This window comes from Aricia agestis, chromosome 3 (genome assembly GCF_905147365.1).
Source record: "Aricia agestis chromosome 3, ilAriAges1.1, whole genome shotgun sequence".
Classification (NCBI taxonomy): Eukaryota; Metazoa; Arthropoda; class Insecta; order Lepidoptera; family Lycaenidae; genus Aricia; species Aricia agestis.
Genome location: NC_056408.1, coordinates 19615871 through 19635788, shown reverse-complemented (window position 1 = coordinate 19635788; position 19918 = coordinate 19615871). Strand labels below are relative to the sequence as shown.

Here is a 19918-nt window from a genome sequence, read left to right as displayed (position 1 = left end):
GTTATTGTAGTTTCCGCAATATGTAAGTTACTATTCTTGTATATTAAGTCGAGATAATACAAATTTCCTTTCCTTTCTGCAATAGCACACACTTTGTTTTTTCTCATATATTTACAACAGTTCTGTTCTGTCACGATGACATATCCCTTGGCGGTAATACATTTTACAGAAAACAAGTTTGTTTTTAATGCTGGGACCACGGACGTAAAAAAAATACGGACATAACCTAGTCTAATCACGAGTGAAGCATAGTTATGGCCGCCCGTGTAGGATGTGTGCGTGTCATTGGTGCCGTCACTCAATGTACAATGACAGCGGGTTGTAGTACCTAGTTGCGTGTGAGTGTCGGTCACGTGTACAATAAACGAAATTGCATGCATGCTTCACCTCTTTATAGTGTAATGCTACATCCGTATTTTTTTTACGTCCGTGGCTGGGACATAGAGTGTATCTATGGTAGTGTCGATCCAACATTTTCCGTCTGACACCTGTGTTGCCATCTTACCAATCCCAAGGACACTAATTTGTGTACCATCGCGAAGTGCAACTTTATTATCCAGAGATTTGAACGAAGTAAATAAGTTCCGGTCACTGCACATAATATGTTCACTCGCGCCAGAATCTACCACCCATTTTGAATGTTCATAACCTTCGAAATTATCACATAATTCTGATACCACAAATTCATTTTTTTCCTTATTTTTGTATGATTTGTATAAAATTTGAGCAGTGACTAATATAGTGACTTTTCTTACAATAAGTGCATTCTGGTATTTTTTCTGTTGTGTTGTTATAATTTTTAATCTGTTTCGCCTTCGTAATTTGCAACGGACTATCCTTTCTTTCTTTTATATGTATAATATTCTGTACCATTTCCATTGCTCTAAATCTTCCGTCCAAGAAAGTAGTCAAAGAAGATAATTTAGGTAGCTCTGTTGTAGAACCTAGTGATTGTTCCCAACATTTGTGAGATTCAAGGTCAAGTTTATTGACAACAATATGTATAATAATCGGATCCCATGATTTAACATCAATCTCTAAAGAAGTGAGACCATTTAAACATTCGTAGTTGTATTTATAAGTTCCTTTAAAGCTTTAGAGTCTTCGCATATTAATTTTATTTGGATCAAAAGTCTTTTAATTAAATTGTTTACTATAATTCTTTTATTACTATATCTTTCTATTAAAGTCTTCCAAGCTTGCTGGTAATTACTAGCTGTTATATACAAATAACGTAAAAACTGTTCTGCCTCTCCTCGTAGACTAGATCTCAAATAATGATGTTTTTGAACATCACTTATTCCACTCTCAAATGAATATGTTACAATATCGTCTAAGTATACGAAACAGCGTAGGCCTTGGAGTCCTGAGAGTGCGGTATTTCATAAGGCTTTGAAAGGTTGAGGGTGCATTTTTGAGCCCAAATGACATGCGTTTAAATTGGTAATGTCCCTGAGGAACGGAGAAGGCGGTTTTAGGTGAATCTTCTGGGGAAACTTCAATTTGGTGGAAACCGGAAGCTAGATCTAGGGTACTAATATACTGGCTTTTGCCTAATTGATCTAGTATTTCTGTTATATTTGGTATGGGGTAGGAGTCACCAATTCTGACGTCATTCAACTTTCTATAATCGATGACAACTCGCCATTTACGATTACCGGATGCGTCTAACTTTTTTCGGACAACCCAAATGGGTGCTGACCATGGGGATGTGAAGGTTCTATAATTCCTTGTTGCAATATTTCATTTATTTGTCTATTTACTTTTTCTTTATGGATTACTGGAAAACGGTTAGTCTAAGTGTGAATTGGAGCGTCGGAAATGGTTTTAATTTCATATCAAACTGCGTTTGTAAATGTGAGTTGTTCCCCGGGAAGATGAAAAATGTTAGAATAATCGGAACAGAGTTTGTAAAGGGCATTTGTTTCCTCTTTATTAAGATTAGCGACTCATAATTGTTTCAACACTTCTCGAGTACGTTGAAAACTGTAATACAGTGTGAACAGAATTAACAGATGTAGGAGAGTCCTTTAGGTCATCAGAAGTGTAAGGTAGAAGAACTAAGTTTAAATTTGATTTAATGTGTACTGGAGATTCGGAAGTATATTAGAGGTTTCAGTGTTTTTTAACGATACAGAGGACTTATTCAAGGATTTAATAGCATTGGATTCAATTATACACAACTTGCCTTTGTTGTATGAAACTAGAAGAATTATAAATTGCACCACATGTGCGTTGATTTAGTAGCATGGTGTCGGATTTGGTAAGCTTTCGTCCCGCACGACACCGGGACGAGACTTTATTTAGTTTTTTGGAGTATTGTCGACAGTATCATAACCTTCTTCAATATTATTTTGTTCATTATTATTTGAAGAGGCTTAAAATTCTGAGCACGATTATTATTTTATTCGCGTTTTCTACACTGATCTATTGTGTGACCTACATTTTTGCAATACTTGCAAATTGGGAATGAATTAGCATTAGGAGAATCTTGGAAACGATTGTAATTATTACTAAGGAAGCGATTATTGTTATTATATTGGTTTCGGTTATTATTATAATTTGGAAAACGTTGATTAGTATAATTTGGATTTTGATTTGAGTTTTATTAGCGCCGGTTGCCATCAAAATTAGGTTTCGGGGAAGTCGTGTTGATTTTTTTCTTCCGAAATGGCTATATTAATGGCTTCGTTAATTATTTTAGGAGATTTGCATCTCACTATATTGGAAATTCGTGTCAAAAGTCCCATTTGAAAATGATGGCGAGCTATTTCCTCCATAGCTGCTACGCGACCTATCATTTCTCTACCTTTAGAGCCGTGAGAGATAGAAATTTCTATGAGTAACTGGGATAAATATGTTTTGACCCGGAGCGCATATTGACTGACAGGTTCATTTAAATTCTGCATACAATTTTGCAAATCTGTGAGTAAATGAGCGTAATGTTTCCTTTCGCTGAACTTATTCTTTAAAAACTCTTTTAACTGTTGCCAATTTACAAACTTTTTTAATTGAACTGGCCATTTCGGCCTTTCCTTGAAGTTGACACAATATAAATTTTAACAATATATCTTTCTGTGATTTAGAGGCTAAATCAAATGCGTTACTGCAATTAACTAAACATGAGATATCCCTGCTACCTTGGTATGGCTTAATGAATTTTAATAAAAAAAATAATTTTAATTCTGGTTTGCTCGGAGGGTCTGCTTTGCCCTTCTTTTTTTAACTAGTAGAAGGACCTTGACTGTCAGACGGAATTTGTAAAGATGCAGGAGGTTGATATTCCTCCTCTTCATTAAAATCTACATTTTCTAATTTAGCAGGGCTCGAAACTCTATCTTTCGATGCCATTTTTATGAATAATATTTTACAATAAACACAGTAGAACCTTTTTCAATATTAAGATAAATTCAACAATATTCAAATGTAAAATGCAATGACCAAAAATAGAATATAATGCAAGGGACTCACAGGAATGCGGCGATAAGAAGCGTCTGGAACATTTTTTCGCTACGTAGGTAGACAAAACAACTCCGGCTCGAAGACGGCGATAAGGCGCGTCTACGTGTAGCGTAGATCAGGTAGATAGGCGAAGATTATTCCCGACGTTTAGTTATTATTTTTCGCGGTTAATTATTATTGATATTTAGATTTAGTAGAAATTGAGATTTAGTAGACTTTCACTGTAGAGTCTTTTACTGGCTGTAACTAAGTCTTTTCACTGGTTGGAAACTGAGTCTTCTCGCGATTTTCGGACACTTCTGGAACTAGTATTTTACAAAACGCGAGGCGTACCGGGGTGGAATTTGTTATCCCACCGCTGCCACCAATGTTATACGGAGGTCCGATTCTCACTTAAAAAAAAGGATTTATTAGAAGAACAAAGAAATATATTTTGACATAGAAAATTGAAACAACGAAATATTATAAAATGGCACAACTGTGTCGATTCCAATCGACATAGTTGTGACTGCCGGGATGGTCTGGAACTTAAAGCATAGGATGAAAGAGGGAATCTTTGGTCAGCAATATGGGAAAGCTAAGGTGAGCATATGTGGGATATAACAGTTTGACACCTTTTTTTCGCTTTGGTGGGATATTTTCATCATACTGTATATTACCACTTGTAGTATAGCGCAAAGTCAGTTCTAGTTCAGTTATTTATCAGTTATAGTTCAGTCACTTTAGCGTCACCTCTACCGAGACCCGGACGTATGCTTTTGAAGAACTGAACGCCGTTAAGAGGGCGACTAACCCAAAAAATCAAACATCGTCCTTCTCTCTTTACACTCACGCCCGTCTTTCATATTATGCCCGGTGAAAAATGATTCATCGCAAATCCGTTTTTTCTCAATACCTCGATAAATATACAGCATTTAAAAAATCCGCTAGGTCGGTTTCTCTATGATAGAATTGTATACAATGTGTTAAAATATTAATTTAGTTCAATGCACGGTTATGGCAATAAATGAAAAATTCATGAAAATTAGACGCATCTTTGTGATTTTTTTATAGAGAAAATTTTAAGATATCGTGTTTTTGCTCAAATAGGATTCTTGGAAATATAATGAGGTATCTAAGTTTAGAAAATGAAACAATTCGGGGCTTATTTTCAAATATAAAATTTAATTATAAAATCGAAAATTTTGGGTTAGTCACCTCCTTAAATTCTTTGAGAAACTTATGACTCAGATAGTTTCGGTTTTTTCTTACCTGTTCTGAAAACTTCGGCATATTCAGTAGGCACGTTTATGTGAATATTTATTTTTCAGTGCACGTTCGATAGTAGAGTGCATACTATCTGCTTCCATTTGAGTGTGACCTACCTCCAAAATCTTCTGCTCGATGATTATGTTGTGTTTGATTGCAGTTGAGAGCAAAGCGTTCGACACAATGCAATTCCTATATTTTTTGGTATGTGCATTATGCAGCCGTCGCTGTAAATTATCGCATTAAGTATTTCTTCAGAGTTCGTCTCTGGTAAAACTTTATTTTCTGTTAAATCTACCTATATAGGCAAGTATATACTTGAAAACTCTTCAGAATTCAGTCCACCCTCAGTTTCGTTCCATTGATATCATAATTCATCTTTGTTTTTTAAATTATATAATATCACATTATGAACTTGGAGTTTCGTTATATACAAACTGCTTATTTTTTACTTTGGTGCCATTAGAGCTGCTTGTAAATCGACTGTAAAAACAACCTTTCCTTCATCTTTGTCTCTATCTTTTTTCTTTTCTAGCTTCATCTTTCTTATTCTGATGTTCTTTAAATTCTTCTGGTCTGGTCGACAGCTATTTCCTATTTCAATCGCAAGGAAACGTGTGATGAGTAAGACTGCTAAATCCGAACGATTCAAAGAACAAGTAATTTTAGTAAATTGTTTCTTATCCATACTAATATTATAAATGCGAAAGTGTGTCTGTATGTCTGTTACCTCTTCACGCCCAAACCGCTGAACAGATTTTGCTGAAATTTGGCATAGACATACGTTGAGTCCTGGGAAAGGACATAGGATACTTTTTGTTTCGAAAAAATGTACGGTCCCCGCGCGATAAACAAGTTTTGGCGCAACGGAGTTGCGGGCATCGTCTAGTTTTAATTATAATGTTTTAGAAAATAGTAATACCTTTAAAATTGTATCTTTCCTGGATTTTACCGTATATAATCTCTGTAGTCATACAGTCCGAATGGGGCAATTATTGCAGTCTTAGATTTATTAGCACTATCCACAGATATCTGGTTATATGCCTTTATGAGATCGATTTTAGAGTATATTTGTGTATTAGGGTAGATAGGTGGTACCTTTGCACATTATTAGTGGTACCTTTGCACTAACACGAAACAGTTCCGGCAAATCTTCAGTTACTTCCTTATGCGCCATACCCGTTGCGGTACTTGAGGTACTAGGAACGTCGCCGATGTTTTGCGCTGCGTTCGATTTTTTATCTTGAGACATCGTAATCGACTAATCACTGTAAACGATACACAATAAGGTTGCTTGTTCTTTTTCGAAGGTCACCAATTTAGAATAAGGAAAATAACAACACAAACTGTGCATCCTGTAGGAGTGTTGCGCTGGTTGAGGTTGACAATCTTGACAATGAAACGCGTCTTGCACTGATTAACACCTTTATTGAGTACTACGGTGACACACGAGAATTATTAGCACACATTAGTCAGTAAAACAGTAGCGAGAGCAATAAGGAAAAAAGTAGTGGCGGCCGGAAGCCTTAATTTTTATTTTGTAAATTGTTATTGTTGGTGTTGCCAACATGCTGGGGGCGCAGCCTTGAAACAAGAATTCTGAGTCTTCTATTATATTTGCTATCATTTAAATGCACTATTCAAATTTCAAAAGCCAAGTTACTAAGACATTTAATTCTGACACCCTATATACTAAAATAAATTATTCTAAAGGTAAGTATTCTAAAGTTGTGCCATATTTTACAAAAATTGGCCCTTTACTTTGTTACAAATTTCCCAGAATTTTAACCTAGTATTAGGTATATCCACAACATTTCTTTCAGGGAAAGAAGTTAATGCAGTACCTATAAGAAAATGGCCTGGTGTAATGGTGGGTACAGACTGGTGAAACGTAACATGCAATGTGTCATGCAATGAAAGAATTCACCGTACACATTGCTGCAATGTATCATGAAAGGTAACACACTTTGTAACAATTTCTCATAGTTTGGACGTCTTGTGCGCGCGAAATGTGCATTTCACGCGCACGCTACGAGCATTACAAGCCGCGCGCGGAGCGATCCGTGATTTGTCGGTTTTTCGAACGAACACAAAGGGGCGCGCAGTGTGCGCGGAGCAGCCAACGTGGACGGTCGTTTTGAAATCAACACGTGCACGCAACGAACATGGAGGACGACACTGCGTGGAGTGAGGAAAAAGCATTTTGCTTGATAGATGCGTACAGAGTTCGTGAAATTTTGTGGAACCCACAAAATGAAAACTATTTTAAGAAAAATCTTAAGCAAGATGCGTGGTCGGAAATCGCAAAGTTGATGTCAATGACTGTAGAAAAATGCAACAACAAAATTGTTAGTCTTCTCTCTTCATACCGCCGCGAAAAGCTGAAGGAAAAAAAATCAAAGGGGACAGGAAAAGGTAAGAATAATGATTAATGTTTGTATTATTATTGTTTTTTTTTTTCTTCATTTATAAAGATTAACAAACAGTAGGTAATCACATTAATTAGTGTAAAATTTTGGTATTTAAATCTATAACATTGTGAAACCAGCAACATTAACCACATAGTATCTACATAAAGTATAATGGTAGATAAAGACATACAGGATGTCCCGTAAATACTACGACATACTGCCACAGCTGATTTTTTTTCGCGATTTCGAAGTTGGTCCCATAGTAAAAGTTGTTCGTATTGATGAGTACTTTAACCTCTGGCAGTATGTCGTACTATTTACGGGACAGCCTGTATTGTAATGTAAGTGGTAATGTAAGTGTATAAAAAATACCACGAGAATGTGTAATTGTTTACTTCTGACGTAAAACGAGGGGTGTTATAAGTCTGACCCCTAAAACTGTGGGCCTGTCTGTCTGTAGCATCGTAGCGCTTAAACGGATGGACCAATTTCGATGCAAAAACGAGAAAAAGGAATTCAAACCTCATGTTTCAGCTACATTATTTATTTATCCTAAACAATTAACTTTGTATTACTCGGTTGCAGGTGCCTCGGAAACATACATAAGTCGATGGTTTGCCTATGATGCTTTGAAGTTCTTAGACGACAGGAACACACCGAGAAAGAGAAAAAATACGGTATGGATTATTCTATGAACATCTGTCTTGCCAAGAAACCTTTCCTTCTTTCGTAAAATAATCAGCCAATTCATCTCTAATAGCATTTAGATGTGCAGGTGATCGTCTGGGAATATTTCTTATGGGCAGTAATGATGTCATGTCGTCATTATTTCGCCTCCACGAACCTTCATTTAAAATTCCTTCTACCTCCTGATCAACTAATCCTGGAGTTATGAACACGTTTCTAGAATGACGTTTCAAATAATTATGTAGAAGAACGATTGCCATAACTACCAATTCAGCATTATCAGGCTGTAAAAGCATTGGTTTTCTTAAAACTCTGAACACAGACGATATAATTCCAAATACGTTCTCAACAATCCGTCTAGCTCTACTTAATCGGTAATTAAATATTCTCTTCGATGAACCCTTTGGAGGTGTCCCACCATATGGTTTCATCAAGTTTTCACTTAAAGCAAAGGCACTATCGCCTACAAAAAAATATGGGATGGAAATATTTCTATCGGGGAGTGGACGCGGCGATGGCAGGTTTATTGTGTGATTCTCTATCATATCATATAATGTGGTATCTTTGAAAACTCCGCCATCTGAAATTCTCCCTTGGCATCCCACGTCTACGAATAGAAAATTATAATCTGCATCAACTAGAGCAAACAAAACGATGCTAAAATTTTGTTTATAATTATAGAACTCGGTTCCGCTTTTGATAGGTGCTTCAAGTATAACGTGCTTTCCGTCTAATGCCCCTGAACAGTGTGGAAAGTTCCACCGGTCTTCAAACTCCTTGCTTATCTTCAACCAGGCTTCGGCTGTCGTTGGTATCTAAAAAGAAAACAATTAATTATTTTTTGCATTTTTAGGAGTCACTTCATCGCTCGGACTTGGAAAACACTGCCGACCAAAATGTGTTCACCCCTCCAGTACTACCAAATGAATGTAGTCCAAAGAGCGCTAAACAAACCAGGAGGGATGACAATGTACTCTCAGATGTGATGGGAATACTGAAAACAACAGCCAACAAATTGGACAATTCGATAGGTATTTCTGATACAACGAAAAGTTTCGCTTCCTTTATAGGGGCTAAAATGACTAGTTATTCTCCACAAACTAGGACTTCGGTCGAACATGCAATTTTTGAAATAATTATGAAAGCTGACAGGGGATATTACGAATCGTGGCGTCATCAAAATAACCATGCATATGGTTCACACCAAGATGACTATTTATCCAGGGCAAGACAGAACTGTGTGGATCTGACCGGATATTCTAATCGTCCCTCAACATCGGCCGGACCACCATCGGGCACAAACGAAGCGGGACCCTATGGCTATACTACGGCAAGAAATGAAGATACTACTGACTATCCAACCAACCAGCCGCCCTTGTCGGTCTCTTCACAAGAGTCTTACACGTCTTCTATGGATGACTTTAATGATTTAATGTGATAAATAAAGACACTTCTAAACATAAATAAAGATTTTCATAATACGTACCTTAATGTATTCTTTTAATTCCTCCATTATTGCGGCGCACACTTCAGGTACAATAGCACTTATGGATTGTTTCGATACTCTAAACGTATACTGCAGACTTGTGTAAGAGTCCCCGGAACCTAAAAATCGAAGTGTTATTGCTAGCCTATCTTGGATTGAAATTGGAGCTCTTAAATTTGTATGGTTTCGACTAATTCTTGGTCCAATCATCTCGAGTAAATTTTCAAAGTCTGTTGGCGTCATCCTAGTAAAGTTTTTGTATTGTCCACTTATGTGCTGAAAATTCATATCAGTAAGCAGTTCTCTACCTTCTCTCCGTTTATACAATTCTGTCCGCCACCAACGTCGGGGTCTTCGGCGTGTTTTCATGAGTTGATGTATTATTAATAATGAAGTACTGATAATCGTCATAGCAAGAACGTGGTCTTCGGACTCCATGCTTCGTGTGATCTATGGTTTTGTAAGTGACGCGCACGAAAAAAACGTGTATCGAAGGGCCGTGTTCGCGGCAGAATGGCGGAAACAGACGAACGCGGGAGGTTCGTAGTGAATGCGCGTTAAGAGCGCGCTATGCGTCCACGCTTGCAGCGAACATGCAATGAAAGGCAGAATTATACATTTCATGTTACGTTTCACCAGTCTGTACCCACCTTAATATAGCTAAAGTGAAGAGTCATTTATTTCATCAGCTGTTACAGGAAACAGTAATCTAGAATTGAGTACAGCTTCTATTTGACACAAAATTGTATTTAGCTGTTCATAAGTCAATACATATTCTTCAATGATACGTTTTAAATGAAATTTCATACTTTTGACTGCTGATTCTGTAAGTCCAGCAAACACGGGTGATAACTGGGCACAAACTGAAAATGTAAACCTTGTTGTGCCGCAAAATTTTGCACTTGAGTTTGATGCACTTGTGACGAGTGCAACTTATATAAGTTAACCAATTCATTCCTTGCCCCCCTGAAAGAGCTTCCGTTATCACAAATACATCTGTAGGCAATCCCCTTCGCGCGATTAACCGTTTAAAGCAAGCAAGAAAAGAGTCAGTGGTTAAGTCTGATGTGATTGTGAGCTCGAGATGTATAGCTTTAGTTACAAAGCAGACAAACACACAGACACACAGATGTAACCTTTTGTCTGTGAAGCACGTCGTAGTCGAAAATGTTTTACTTGTACTGGTCCCGCGAAATGAATATCTATTTTCTGAAATTCTCTACAAGCTGTTACTTTTCAGACTGTTCAGCTGTTTGGCACACTCGCTTTTTATTCTAAAACAAATTAAACAATTATGAATTTGCTTTTTTACATAACTATAACCATCAACAATCCAATATGGTTGGATCTGGTTTAAACTTGATAATAATAGCTTTGGTGCAGCATGTAACAATCTTTTATGTTCATGGCTAATGATTAAGTCAATGATATGTGAATTTCTAGGTAGAATAATAGGGTTTTTTCTACCAAAAGATACATCAAGGCCAACTCAAAAATCCAAAAATATACTTTTATAGAATAATATTTCGTTATACCTTAGTTCAGAAACCGCTTTTTGATATTCTTTTTAAACAATTAACATTGCAAAAACCAACACTGAAAAAACCAACACTTACTAGGCACATTAAAGACAGAAATAAATAAAATTTTCTATTGGCGTTTGATAAGTATGTGACAAGAAAAGATATAAAAATTAAATCAACATATCTACAATACTAGAAACAAATTGATAGTAATATTTAAGGCCGCGTCCCCATCAGACACGGCGCGGTGCCGTCACCGTATTACGGCAAGACGCCGCCACCGTGATACGGTACGGCGCCGCACCGTGTCATGCTGCCGTAAAATGGTACACCGCGCGCCCCTATTCTGGGTGAAACTTTCGAACAGAACTTAAACGAGGCATTGGGTGTGCTATCTGTGGATGTTTGTGGCTGACGTCATGTCGCAATTGTTTAACACCACCAAGGTGTTAAACAATTGCGACATGACCACTTAATCGAGCTTTTGGGCTCGAAACCTTTGGCGTAGCGTTATTGGTGATAGACTGCCGCGCATTTGGAGCACTTGGCGATGTTATCCGGGCTGAGGAACCTAGCACACAAAGTACACTTAAAATTGCGTATAGTCAGAAGTTTTCTTTTAAATAACGATCCTTTTGAAAACACAGTTTAATTAGGAATTTATTTTAAAATTGAATTTGGCAAATACACAGTGGGTAACCGTTAAACAGCTGATTGTCACTTCAGCAATAATAATTATGAAAAACCAAAGCACTTCAGAACTTTATCACTGTTGTATAGTTTGAAATAGCACTGTGTGTATCAGACTTATTTATAGAACTATTCATAATAACTTGTACTTTAATAATATATTATGTAGTTATTCAATTAATTTGTTGTTTAACTATTTTTACATAAGAGCTAACTATAAGCTGGTATATATGAGAGTATATTACACCTAGGTATACATTTTGAGTAGGTAAATAAAACCTGTCAAGTCATTGACCTTCGAGATAAGAAAAACAATTATACTTGAAAACCTCAAACAAACTTATAAAAGTAAAATTATATTCAGTACTTGCTAGGCATTTTGACAACTCTCCCAAGTACGGTTGCCTGAACTGCCTTCTCTCTATGACTGGCTTATTTACTAGGTGGTTCTGTATTTAGTTTTATATTACTTATTGTGCTGCAAGGATTTAAAGTTATTAAATATTTCCTGCCAAGAGCATTGTTATTTTCAATACTGTTCAGTTCGATTCGAGTGTCATACTTTCATTGCAGTATGTGTTAACAGTTAACACAAACTGACTTCTTGAGCTCTTTGCATGCTTCCTTTTCATCTGCCACCAGTGCAGACTATGGCCATGGTGTTAACGCAGCCATGGCGGCCCTTCCCACTACTTGGATTCAAGTAGCTGATGACTGTTGCAGCCTCTGGACCGTAACTCTGCCTAGTTATCAGAGCCTGGAATGTGTTGCCAATCATTGATGTTGGTATTTGGCAGCTTTTCTTGATACGGTTTCCTACATAAGTATTCAAAGTCAGTTCCCTCTCTATCCAGCTAGTAATATTAACGAGTAACATTAACTCCAGATTCACTTCAACAATATTCTTTACAGTTATTCAAGTGGTATTTCTCTGATCCCTTTAATTAATCGAGAGTCTATAAGAGCTGGAAGCAGTTCTAGTCGTGGTGTGGTCATTTTCTCTGGTGGAAATATTTTTGACTTTGCAGATAATAATCGTATAGTTACGTTACCTCCACTATCGTTCTCAGAAATACACAGGTTACATGCCCATCTTTACTGGCGTCACAAAGCATATTGTGAAGGCTCGCATCGGTGAATTCCTGTAGAGATTCAGTTGACAGACGTCTTGGTATTCTGCAATTATCCAACAAAAGAACAATATCGTACCAATCATGTAATCGTGCTTCAATATGAGGGGGTGCTCTTCAGTCTGCATCCCATGCCAATTTATTGTTCCATATTTCTTGTAAAATCAATCTTGGGGTTAGTGTTACAGGGCAAAGAATTCCTATGGGATCAAAGATTCTTTGAGGCAAGGATAGAATACTTCTTTAATTTAATTTAGCTATCTGTGACGGATGAGGCAATACTTGTGTGTTGCAAAAGAGTTCATCAGTGACGGTGTCCCACATGATTCCTAAAATTGAAATGACACGCTTTTCTGTTTCGTTTATATTTAGCGGCGATGTCAGCCACTGCCTTCTTATTAAATTATCTACATAGAAGCAGCTAGATTATATATTTTTTATTCACCTTTTACCACTTCTAAGTGGTGTTGTAAAGATGTAGACAGCAAGAATGGGCTCGAAGTCAGACCAAAAACGACTCTACAGTGATTGTACTCCATGATCTATCGTCGCTGGTAGTCTTTCCACCACAAAAATCTCAGATAATCTCAGATAATCTCTATCATCTGGATAAATAGAAATTTCTAAAAAACGCTTTTGCTCTGTCTGCAGAGATACCTATTTCTCCCTTACGGAAACCAATTAATGAGTCAGATATTTTATCTAAGTAATTCATACCTTTCTCCAAACAAACATTTAATGACTTACTATTTTTATCCTTTGCAGATGCGTCAAACACTGGTCGTAATTTGGTAGTAAGACTTATCTCTTTGCATACTGCTCTAAGCGGTAAGTAGTGTATATTTTTTGTGAAGAGACAGGATCAATGATTCCAGCACTTTCCCACTCATCTTAAATGTTATTATAATCATGGAACTTACCACATGCAACTAATTTCTTTGTTACAGATTCAAGCTGGCGTAAGGCTATCTATGTATCATGGCCTTCCTTCCAGTTTATTATTATACTATTATGTTCTCTTCATTCTTATTGTGGGGGAGAGCTTGCGCTAATTCCCCGTAGATCGCCTAGGTCAGCGTTTCTTGAAGAGATGAAAGTGATGATGATGATGATTATTCGATGAGGAGATGAATTTAAACACTTTTTCAGTCTTGTTCCAGGTAGCAAGCACACAGTTGTTCCGAAGATGGGCAACGTTGGAGAGCGAGTGTCGTACTGTGGCGGCCGACCCATATTTATATCGGCCCCGGTACCCAGCTTCTAGAACATTCCATGCCTCACCCCCTTGGAAGGAAAATTTATTGAATTTCCATGAAAATTACATTATTTTACAAAATATACATTTGTTTTATTTGTTGGCTATAATTTTACATAATAAACATGTTCGTGCCGACCTCCGTAACCCAAATAATTGCAAAAATCTATTTTTCCTATATTCATACTACCTCGTCGCCCCCCGACATAACCCTCGCCTCTGGCTGTCCCTCTCGCACGGGACTTCCTTGTCTGGGACAAGGATAGCCCGCTCGAGATGTATAGTATCTCCCTCACTTTTCGGTTACAGAAATCGGCACTACCACATTGGCTCTAAACCCATCCCATTGAATGGCACTATTTTTCACTGTACACTGATTTTTCACTAAAATGTCCATAGTCCATACACTTATTTACTGTCTGTCGTGCACACTTATGAACACTTTTTTCAAAGCTTTTTAGGACCTCTTCTTCTTTTGTCTGTTTAGTTTGTGCACGCACATGACTTTAAATACCTAAAATCTCAAGATTCCAAAAATCTGGCACACTGTTAACAGGATAAAACTGATACAATATTGGTTTTTATTATGGTAGCTTTACCCTCTTTTTCCACTCCAACCAACTAAACAGATCAACCATTTGTTCCGATTAAACTCAGTACGTGCAATTCTTCCCACCGATCGAACTACTCAAAAGTTGATTATATTCAACCACTTTACATTTCTGTAAAATTTAATATAAATAAATCAAACATTCTGACCTTAATTCGAAATATATAGCAGAATAAAACATCCTGCATCGATTGATACCAAAAAATCACCGATAAGTTATGTGAAATAATTTATTTTAAAATTTCCATTTACCATACGTAATTTTTGCTGGAAGTGTTAAAATTTTTGAGAATTCGTCAGAATTGGGAACTCTGTATCAAAGATAAACGGCTAAAAAACTTCTTATTAATTTCTTTGTACGATTTGCGATTTTTTAAGCCCAAAAAAAGTAGGTTCACCGGTAATTCTACGGAAATATTTAAAATTGAAATTAATGAAAACTATCCTCGAACAGTTATGGCGATACAGCTCAACAGCTGTTGGATTAGTCATATTCCTTTTTATTTTTCAATACGCATGTGCAGCTTTCGCGCATGTACAATAATAGAAATTATTATCAATTTCTATCAGATTTTGATACATGACAATTACACTGATACTAATTTTTTACTTTAAACGAACACGACTATTGTGTTTGTCATAATATAGTAGCGGTGGTCAAATTATATCTCAATTTTTTTCAATAATTAAATATCAAATAATTTCTAAAAAATCTATTATAAATAATCATTATAATTAATAAAAAGTGTCTGGGTGTAAAATTTTTAACATATTTAGTACTTCCACAATTCGATTGGAAGTACTACAGAATTTGACCTTACATATATCCTTAAACAAAATAGAGAAAATTAAAAATACCAATATTATTCCTAAATTTTAATATAACCATCATTACTGTTTACAGTACTTCCAATTAAATTAGTCTGACACTAGTTGCTTAGTATAGACAACTAGTGTCAGACTTAAGAAGTTAGATTGTAGAAAGTCTCTAGTCTGTGGTTTTTCAAGTCTTCACCAAAGAGAATATAATCACTACGTGGTCTTGACTTTCAGAATACAGTTTTTTCATCTTGCCAAACCGCTTACTTATCTCCTATAAACCTCTATAATAATTACTTAAATACTACGTAACATGGTGTCAGAATAAGTTTATAACGTGACAAAGGAGAGGAATATAATATGAAAGAAGAAAAAAAGTTGTAAAATGGCTACAAACGATAATGTATCCGGAATAAGGCCGCCTGCTAACCTACAAATAGATTTGAAAAAGTCTACCTCATGAAAAACACGCTTACAACAGTTGGTAACGAATGGTATACAATTGCTATACAACTCGATAATCCAGTCAAAGTCCAGGCAGCTACATTTCTGACAGTAATAGACCCAGACGCGATCGAAATCTACAACAGCTTCAACCTTATCGACGATTTAATAAAACTAGAGATCGCCCAATGTTCGAAATTCGACCTTAGTTTCAACGACATTATGACTACTAAGTACCTATATTTTGTAAAAAATATTGACTTTATCATTGTTTTTTTTCAACTCTTGTCTTCGGACTCAGCTGATTCCGAAGACAAGAGTTGAAAAGCTCAGTCTGGCCGTGTAAGCGTTGTCTAATAGTATCTTAGATTCAATAAAAAAAAACTATGATCCATTTTCAATTTGTCAACTTGTTGTCAACAGACTTCAACCATAAATAAAAGAGTATAATTCGTATATACATACGAATTATAATGTGTGTGTGTTGTAGTGTGGGTAATGTGTGTGTGTGTTGTAGTGTGGGTAATGTTTTATTTTTTGAAAAATGTATAAAAGCGTAATTTCAAAATAATATTAGTTCGATGCACTCCTTCACCATACAAACTATAACTGCAAAATTTCATGCCCTTACGTTTCCCCATTTTTCGTTAAAAGGGTTACAAAGTTTTTTGTTCGAGTATTAATATTATGATAAATGGTTTAGGGAGTATTTTACACCCTAAACAAATATATCATTCGAAAGATACAATATATTTTTCAAGATTGAACAAAACGAAGATGAACAATTCAACGAATTTTTAACCAATATAAAAACTCAAGCAAGCAAATGTAAGTTCGAGAATTTACTCGACGAAATGTTAAAGACTTCGATCAAATCATATAAGAGAGAATGCTCAGGTTTTAATAAATCGTGTGCTAAATGTAATAAAATGGACATTTTGCGAAGATATGTTTAAACTTAAACTTAAATCAAGTGATTCTGGATTTTTAACCTCTCATACCGTCAAGATGAGTCTTCAAAGCAATCAACATCATAAGATGACATTATATAATTCCATCTCCCTCTGAGTCTAAAAATGTGTTCAAGAACTCCTCTTATCGTGGTGATACCTTGTAAACATGTTCTCCTCAAGCTCAACTCATCAAACCCTGGTGTATTGGTAGAGACGGTGAGATATTTGTCATCTTCATCCAAATCCTGTAGTATGATGCCTTCTCTAAAGTAATCTATTATCTTCCGAATCTCCTTTTCCTTCACTTCAGGAACACGGGATTCAGTGCTAGAGGGGGATGACGCTCCACCCTGAGCATGTTCTCTATAAATGAATAACATTTCAGGTCCACCAACTTTAAGAGAATATTTAATTCCAGAATCCTTGTAGATGGCAGACAAAATGGAGCTAATCATTGTTTTGATGTCCCCAGGTTCTCTTACCATATCAAGTTCCTCTTTAGATGTCCAGATTATGTCAGTTTGATTACCCCAATTCTTGTGCCTAGTGTTTGACCTCACAATACTCTCCAAGTTGCTGATTACTGATTCTGTTTCATCATCAAGTGGGTCCCTTATAGATGCTCCGGCTGTCTCCTCTCTTTCCTGAGTGGTGTCTGCGATGTCATGGTCTGGAGTATATGCAGTTGATCTGATTTCCCCTGATGTGTTTCCCTGATGAAGTTGCTGGTCTCCTAAATGAAATTCTACATCCTTCTTGAATTCTTCAGATAATAGATTCTCTCGAGCACCATCTTTGAGGAATTTATTAAACTGACCCGTTAATTTTTCCATTATCTCAATTGATTTCTGTTGATATACCGCACGCAAAAAAATATCAAATTAAACTGAAAAATAAAGTGTATTCACTAGAAGAAAGCTCAAATAGTTCTGAAGATGAACTTTTTGTGAAGTCATAAAAACATTGAAAACAGCCGGCTTCAAACTTAATAAATATAAGTGCATTTTTGAATCACAAAGAATTACGTTGTTTCAGAAAATGGACTAGAAACAAATCATGAAAAATTAAAAGCCATTCAAGAAATAAAAACACCAACGAATAAAGCTGAGCTACAGAGACTACTCGGGATGATTGTAATTTAGACTTTTCAGAACAAGATATAATTTCAATAATCATAGGAAATATCGGCGATAGTAACATAGGCGCGTCCGTTGAAGCGAGTAATTTTGTGACGTGTGATAGTTTAGCTAGCTTTCTGCACGGACGTATTTATAAATCGAAAACATCTAGCAGACAAATTCATTCTAACCCTAGGGATTTTCCTATTAAAAATAATAATATGCCCGCAAAACAGTCGACGTCTTTGTCTTCGTCGCAAACCGAGTCAAATCAAACCAACACGAACAAAGATTCCGGTCAGATGTTTACACGTAAACAAATTAAGTGTTTTGCATGCGGAGGAAATCATAAAAGAAGTCAATGTGAGACTAATAAGTGTGATTATTGCGGTAAACGAGGTCATTTAGGGTCAGTGTGCTATCATAAGCTAAATTCCTTAAAAGTTGATAAACAAGAAACTAAAAATATTTCTACGTGTAATTCACGTAACAAATTTATCAAATCGATATAATATATTAACGATTTTGTTTGTGAAGCCTTTGTGGATACAGGCAGTAGCTGTTCGTTAATGTCAGATAAATTGGCAAGTAAACATTCCTTAAAATTTTTACAACTACCTACACCTGTCTATTTACAAGGTTTTTCAAAACAAAATTCAAAAATTATTTCCGAGAAAGTTATAGTTAATTTAAAGATCGACTCTGTTGCTTTATCGGAGATTCACTTCTATATTATAGACGACTTTGTTTTATATTATATTAACGATTTTGTTTGTGAAGCCTTTGTGGATACAGGCAGTAGCTGTTCGTTAATTCATTTTGCGTCCTCAATAAATGCAAAGCTTATTTTTCGTTTTTGTGATGTTTAAGTTCAAAAAAAGCATTTTTTTGAATTAACTAATTACTGATTTGCTTTTATATAATTTTAGAGTTCGTATTGTACGTACCGGTAACATTTCAATATAAAACTTTAAACTTAAATTCCATATTGTTGATGTTAAGCATGAGCCACTACTTTCAGAAAAGGCCTGTGTTACCCTAGGTTTCATTAAGTACTGCGACACTATTTCATCTCACCATAATACTGACATAAATAAGTGTTCGCGCCAAACGTTAGCGCGACGAATGTGACAGTTGGCAACACTGCGCATGAGTCGCTGTCAGATGTTATACGTCAAGCCCTTTGACAAGTGACACTGTACGACACAGTCCATTACCGGCGCACGATCGTTAAACACGAAAAATATCGGCTAGCCGTTCCCGTGACTCGAATAAATCTAAAACTCAGTGGTATAGACTAAAGACAAGGTGACAGTGTCGTGTGACCACGAGCATCAGCACATCAGCCCTATCAGCCCATCTGCCCAGCTGTCTCAACCACCAGGTAACTCCCCAATTTCCTTTCTGCCCACCGTTGTAGGGGTCCTCGCCCCTACATTTTCTGGTCCTTTCGAGCCGTCCAGTGACCTTTCAGGTCACTTCGAGCCATTCAACACACACCCAGGTCCATAGCGAGCCTAGGAATATTTTTTTCACCCACCTGCTTTAATGCCCCGCCCGGCGATAAATTCAAATAGGTCCAGTTCACTCAGCTCATATTTCCGCTTAATTCCATTTTATCATTAATATTCTATCGAATTAAGTTGCCTCCGCCCATTTTCTACCTCCTTACGGCAATAATTTTGCAAAGTTTGCCAAATACGATTTTGTTCGTCCGCCATATTAAGTAATAATTTGCATAGGTAATTTAATCCCCTATCATCTTATTGTGTAATTGTAATCGCATTATTTTCAGCCCATTTATTGCGTTTATATTGCATTTAGATAACATTTTAAACTTTCGCGTTGCATTATAATTAAACTTTTTAATCGGGACTTAACGCGACTTATTTAAGTAGTAATGCTACTACGAGTGCATACTTTTTCTCGACGTTTCGGCCGTGTTGCAACGGCCGTGGTCACGAGGGGACTGCAGGAGCGCGACGTCTTCGTTTGCACCGGGCGGTCGGTTCTACGACTACCCTCGAGTTGTCCAATATTTGTGTTCCAATACACTGAAAGTCAGTAGGTTCACTGCGACAC

At 36.5% G+C, this 19918-nt stretch overlaps 1 protein-coding gene across 1 annotated transcript; it reads left to right on the top strand.

Moving 5' to 3' along the window:
* The first annotated feature begins 6587 nt into the window (after positions 1 to 6587).
* Positions 6588 to 13901, top strand: LOC121740553. The gene is made up of 4 exons (XM_042133291.1): positions 6588 to 7125; positions 7707 to 7798; positions 8662 to 8839; positions 13798 to 13901. Exons 1-4 carry the CDS (start codon positions 6876 to 6878, stop codon positions 13899 to 13901), a joined length of 624 nt encoding a protein of 207 aa, XP_041989225.1. The 5' UTR covers positions 6588 to 6875.
* The last annotated feature ends 6017 nt before the right edge of the window (positions 13902 to 19918 follow it).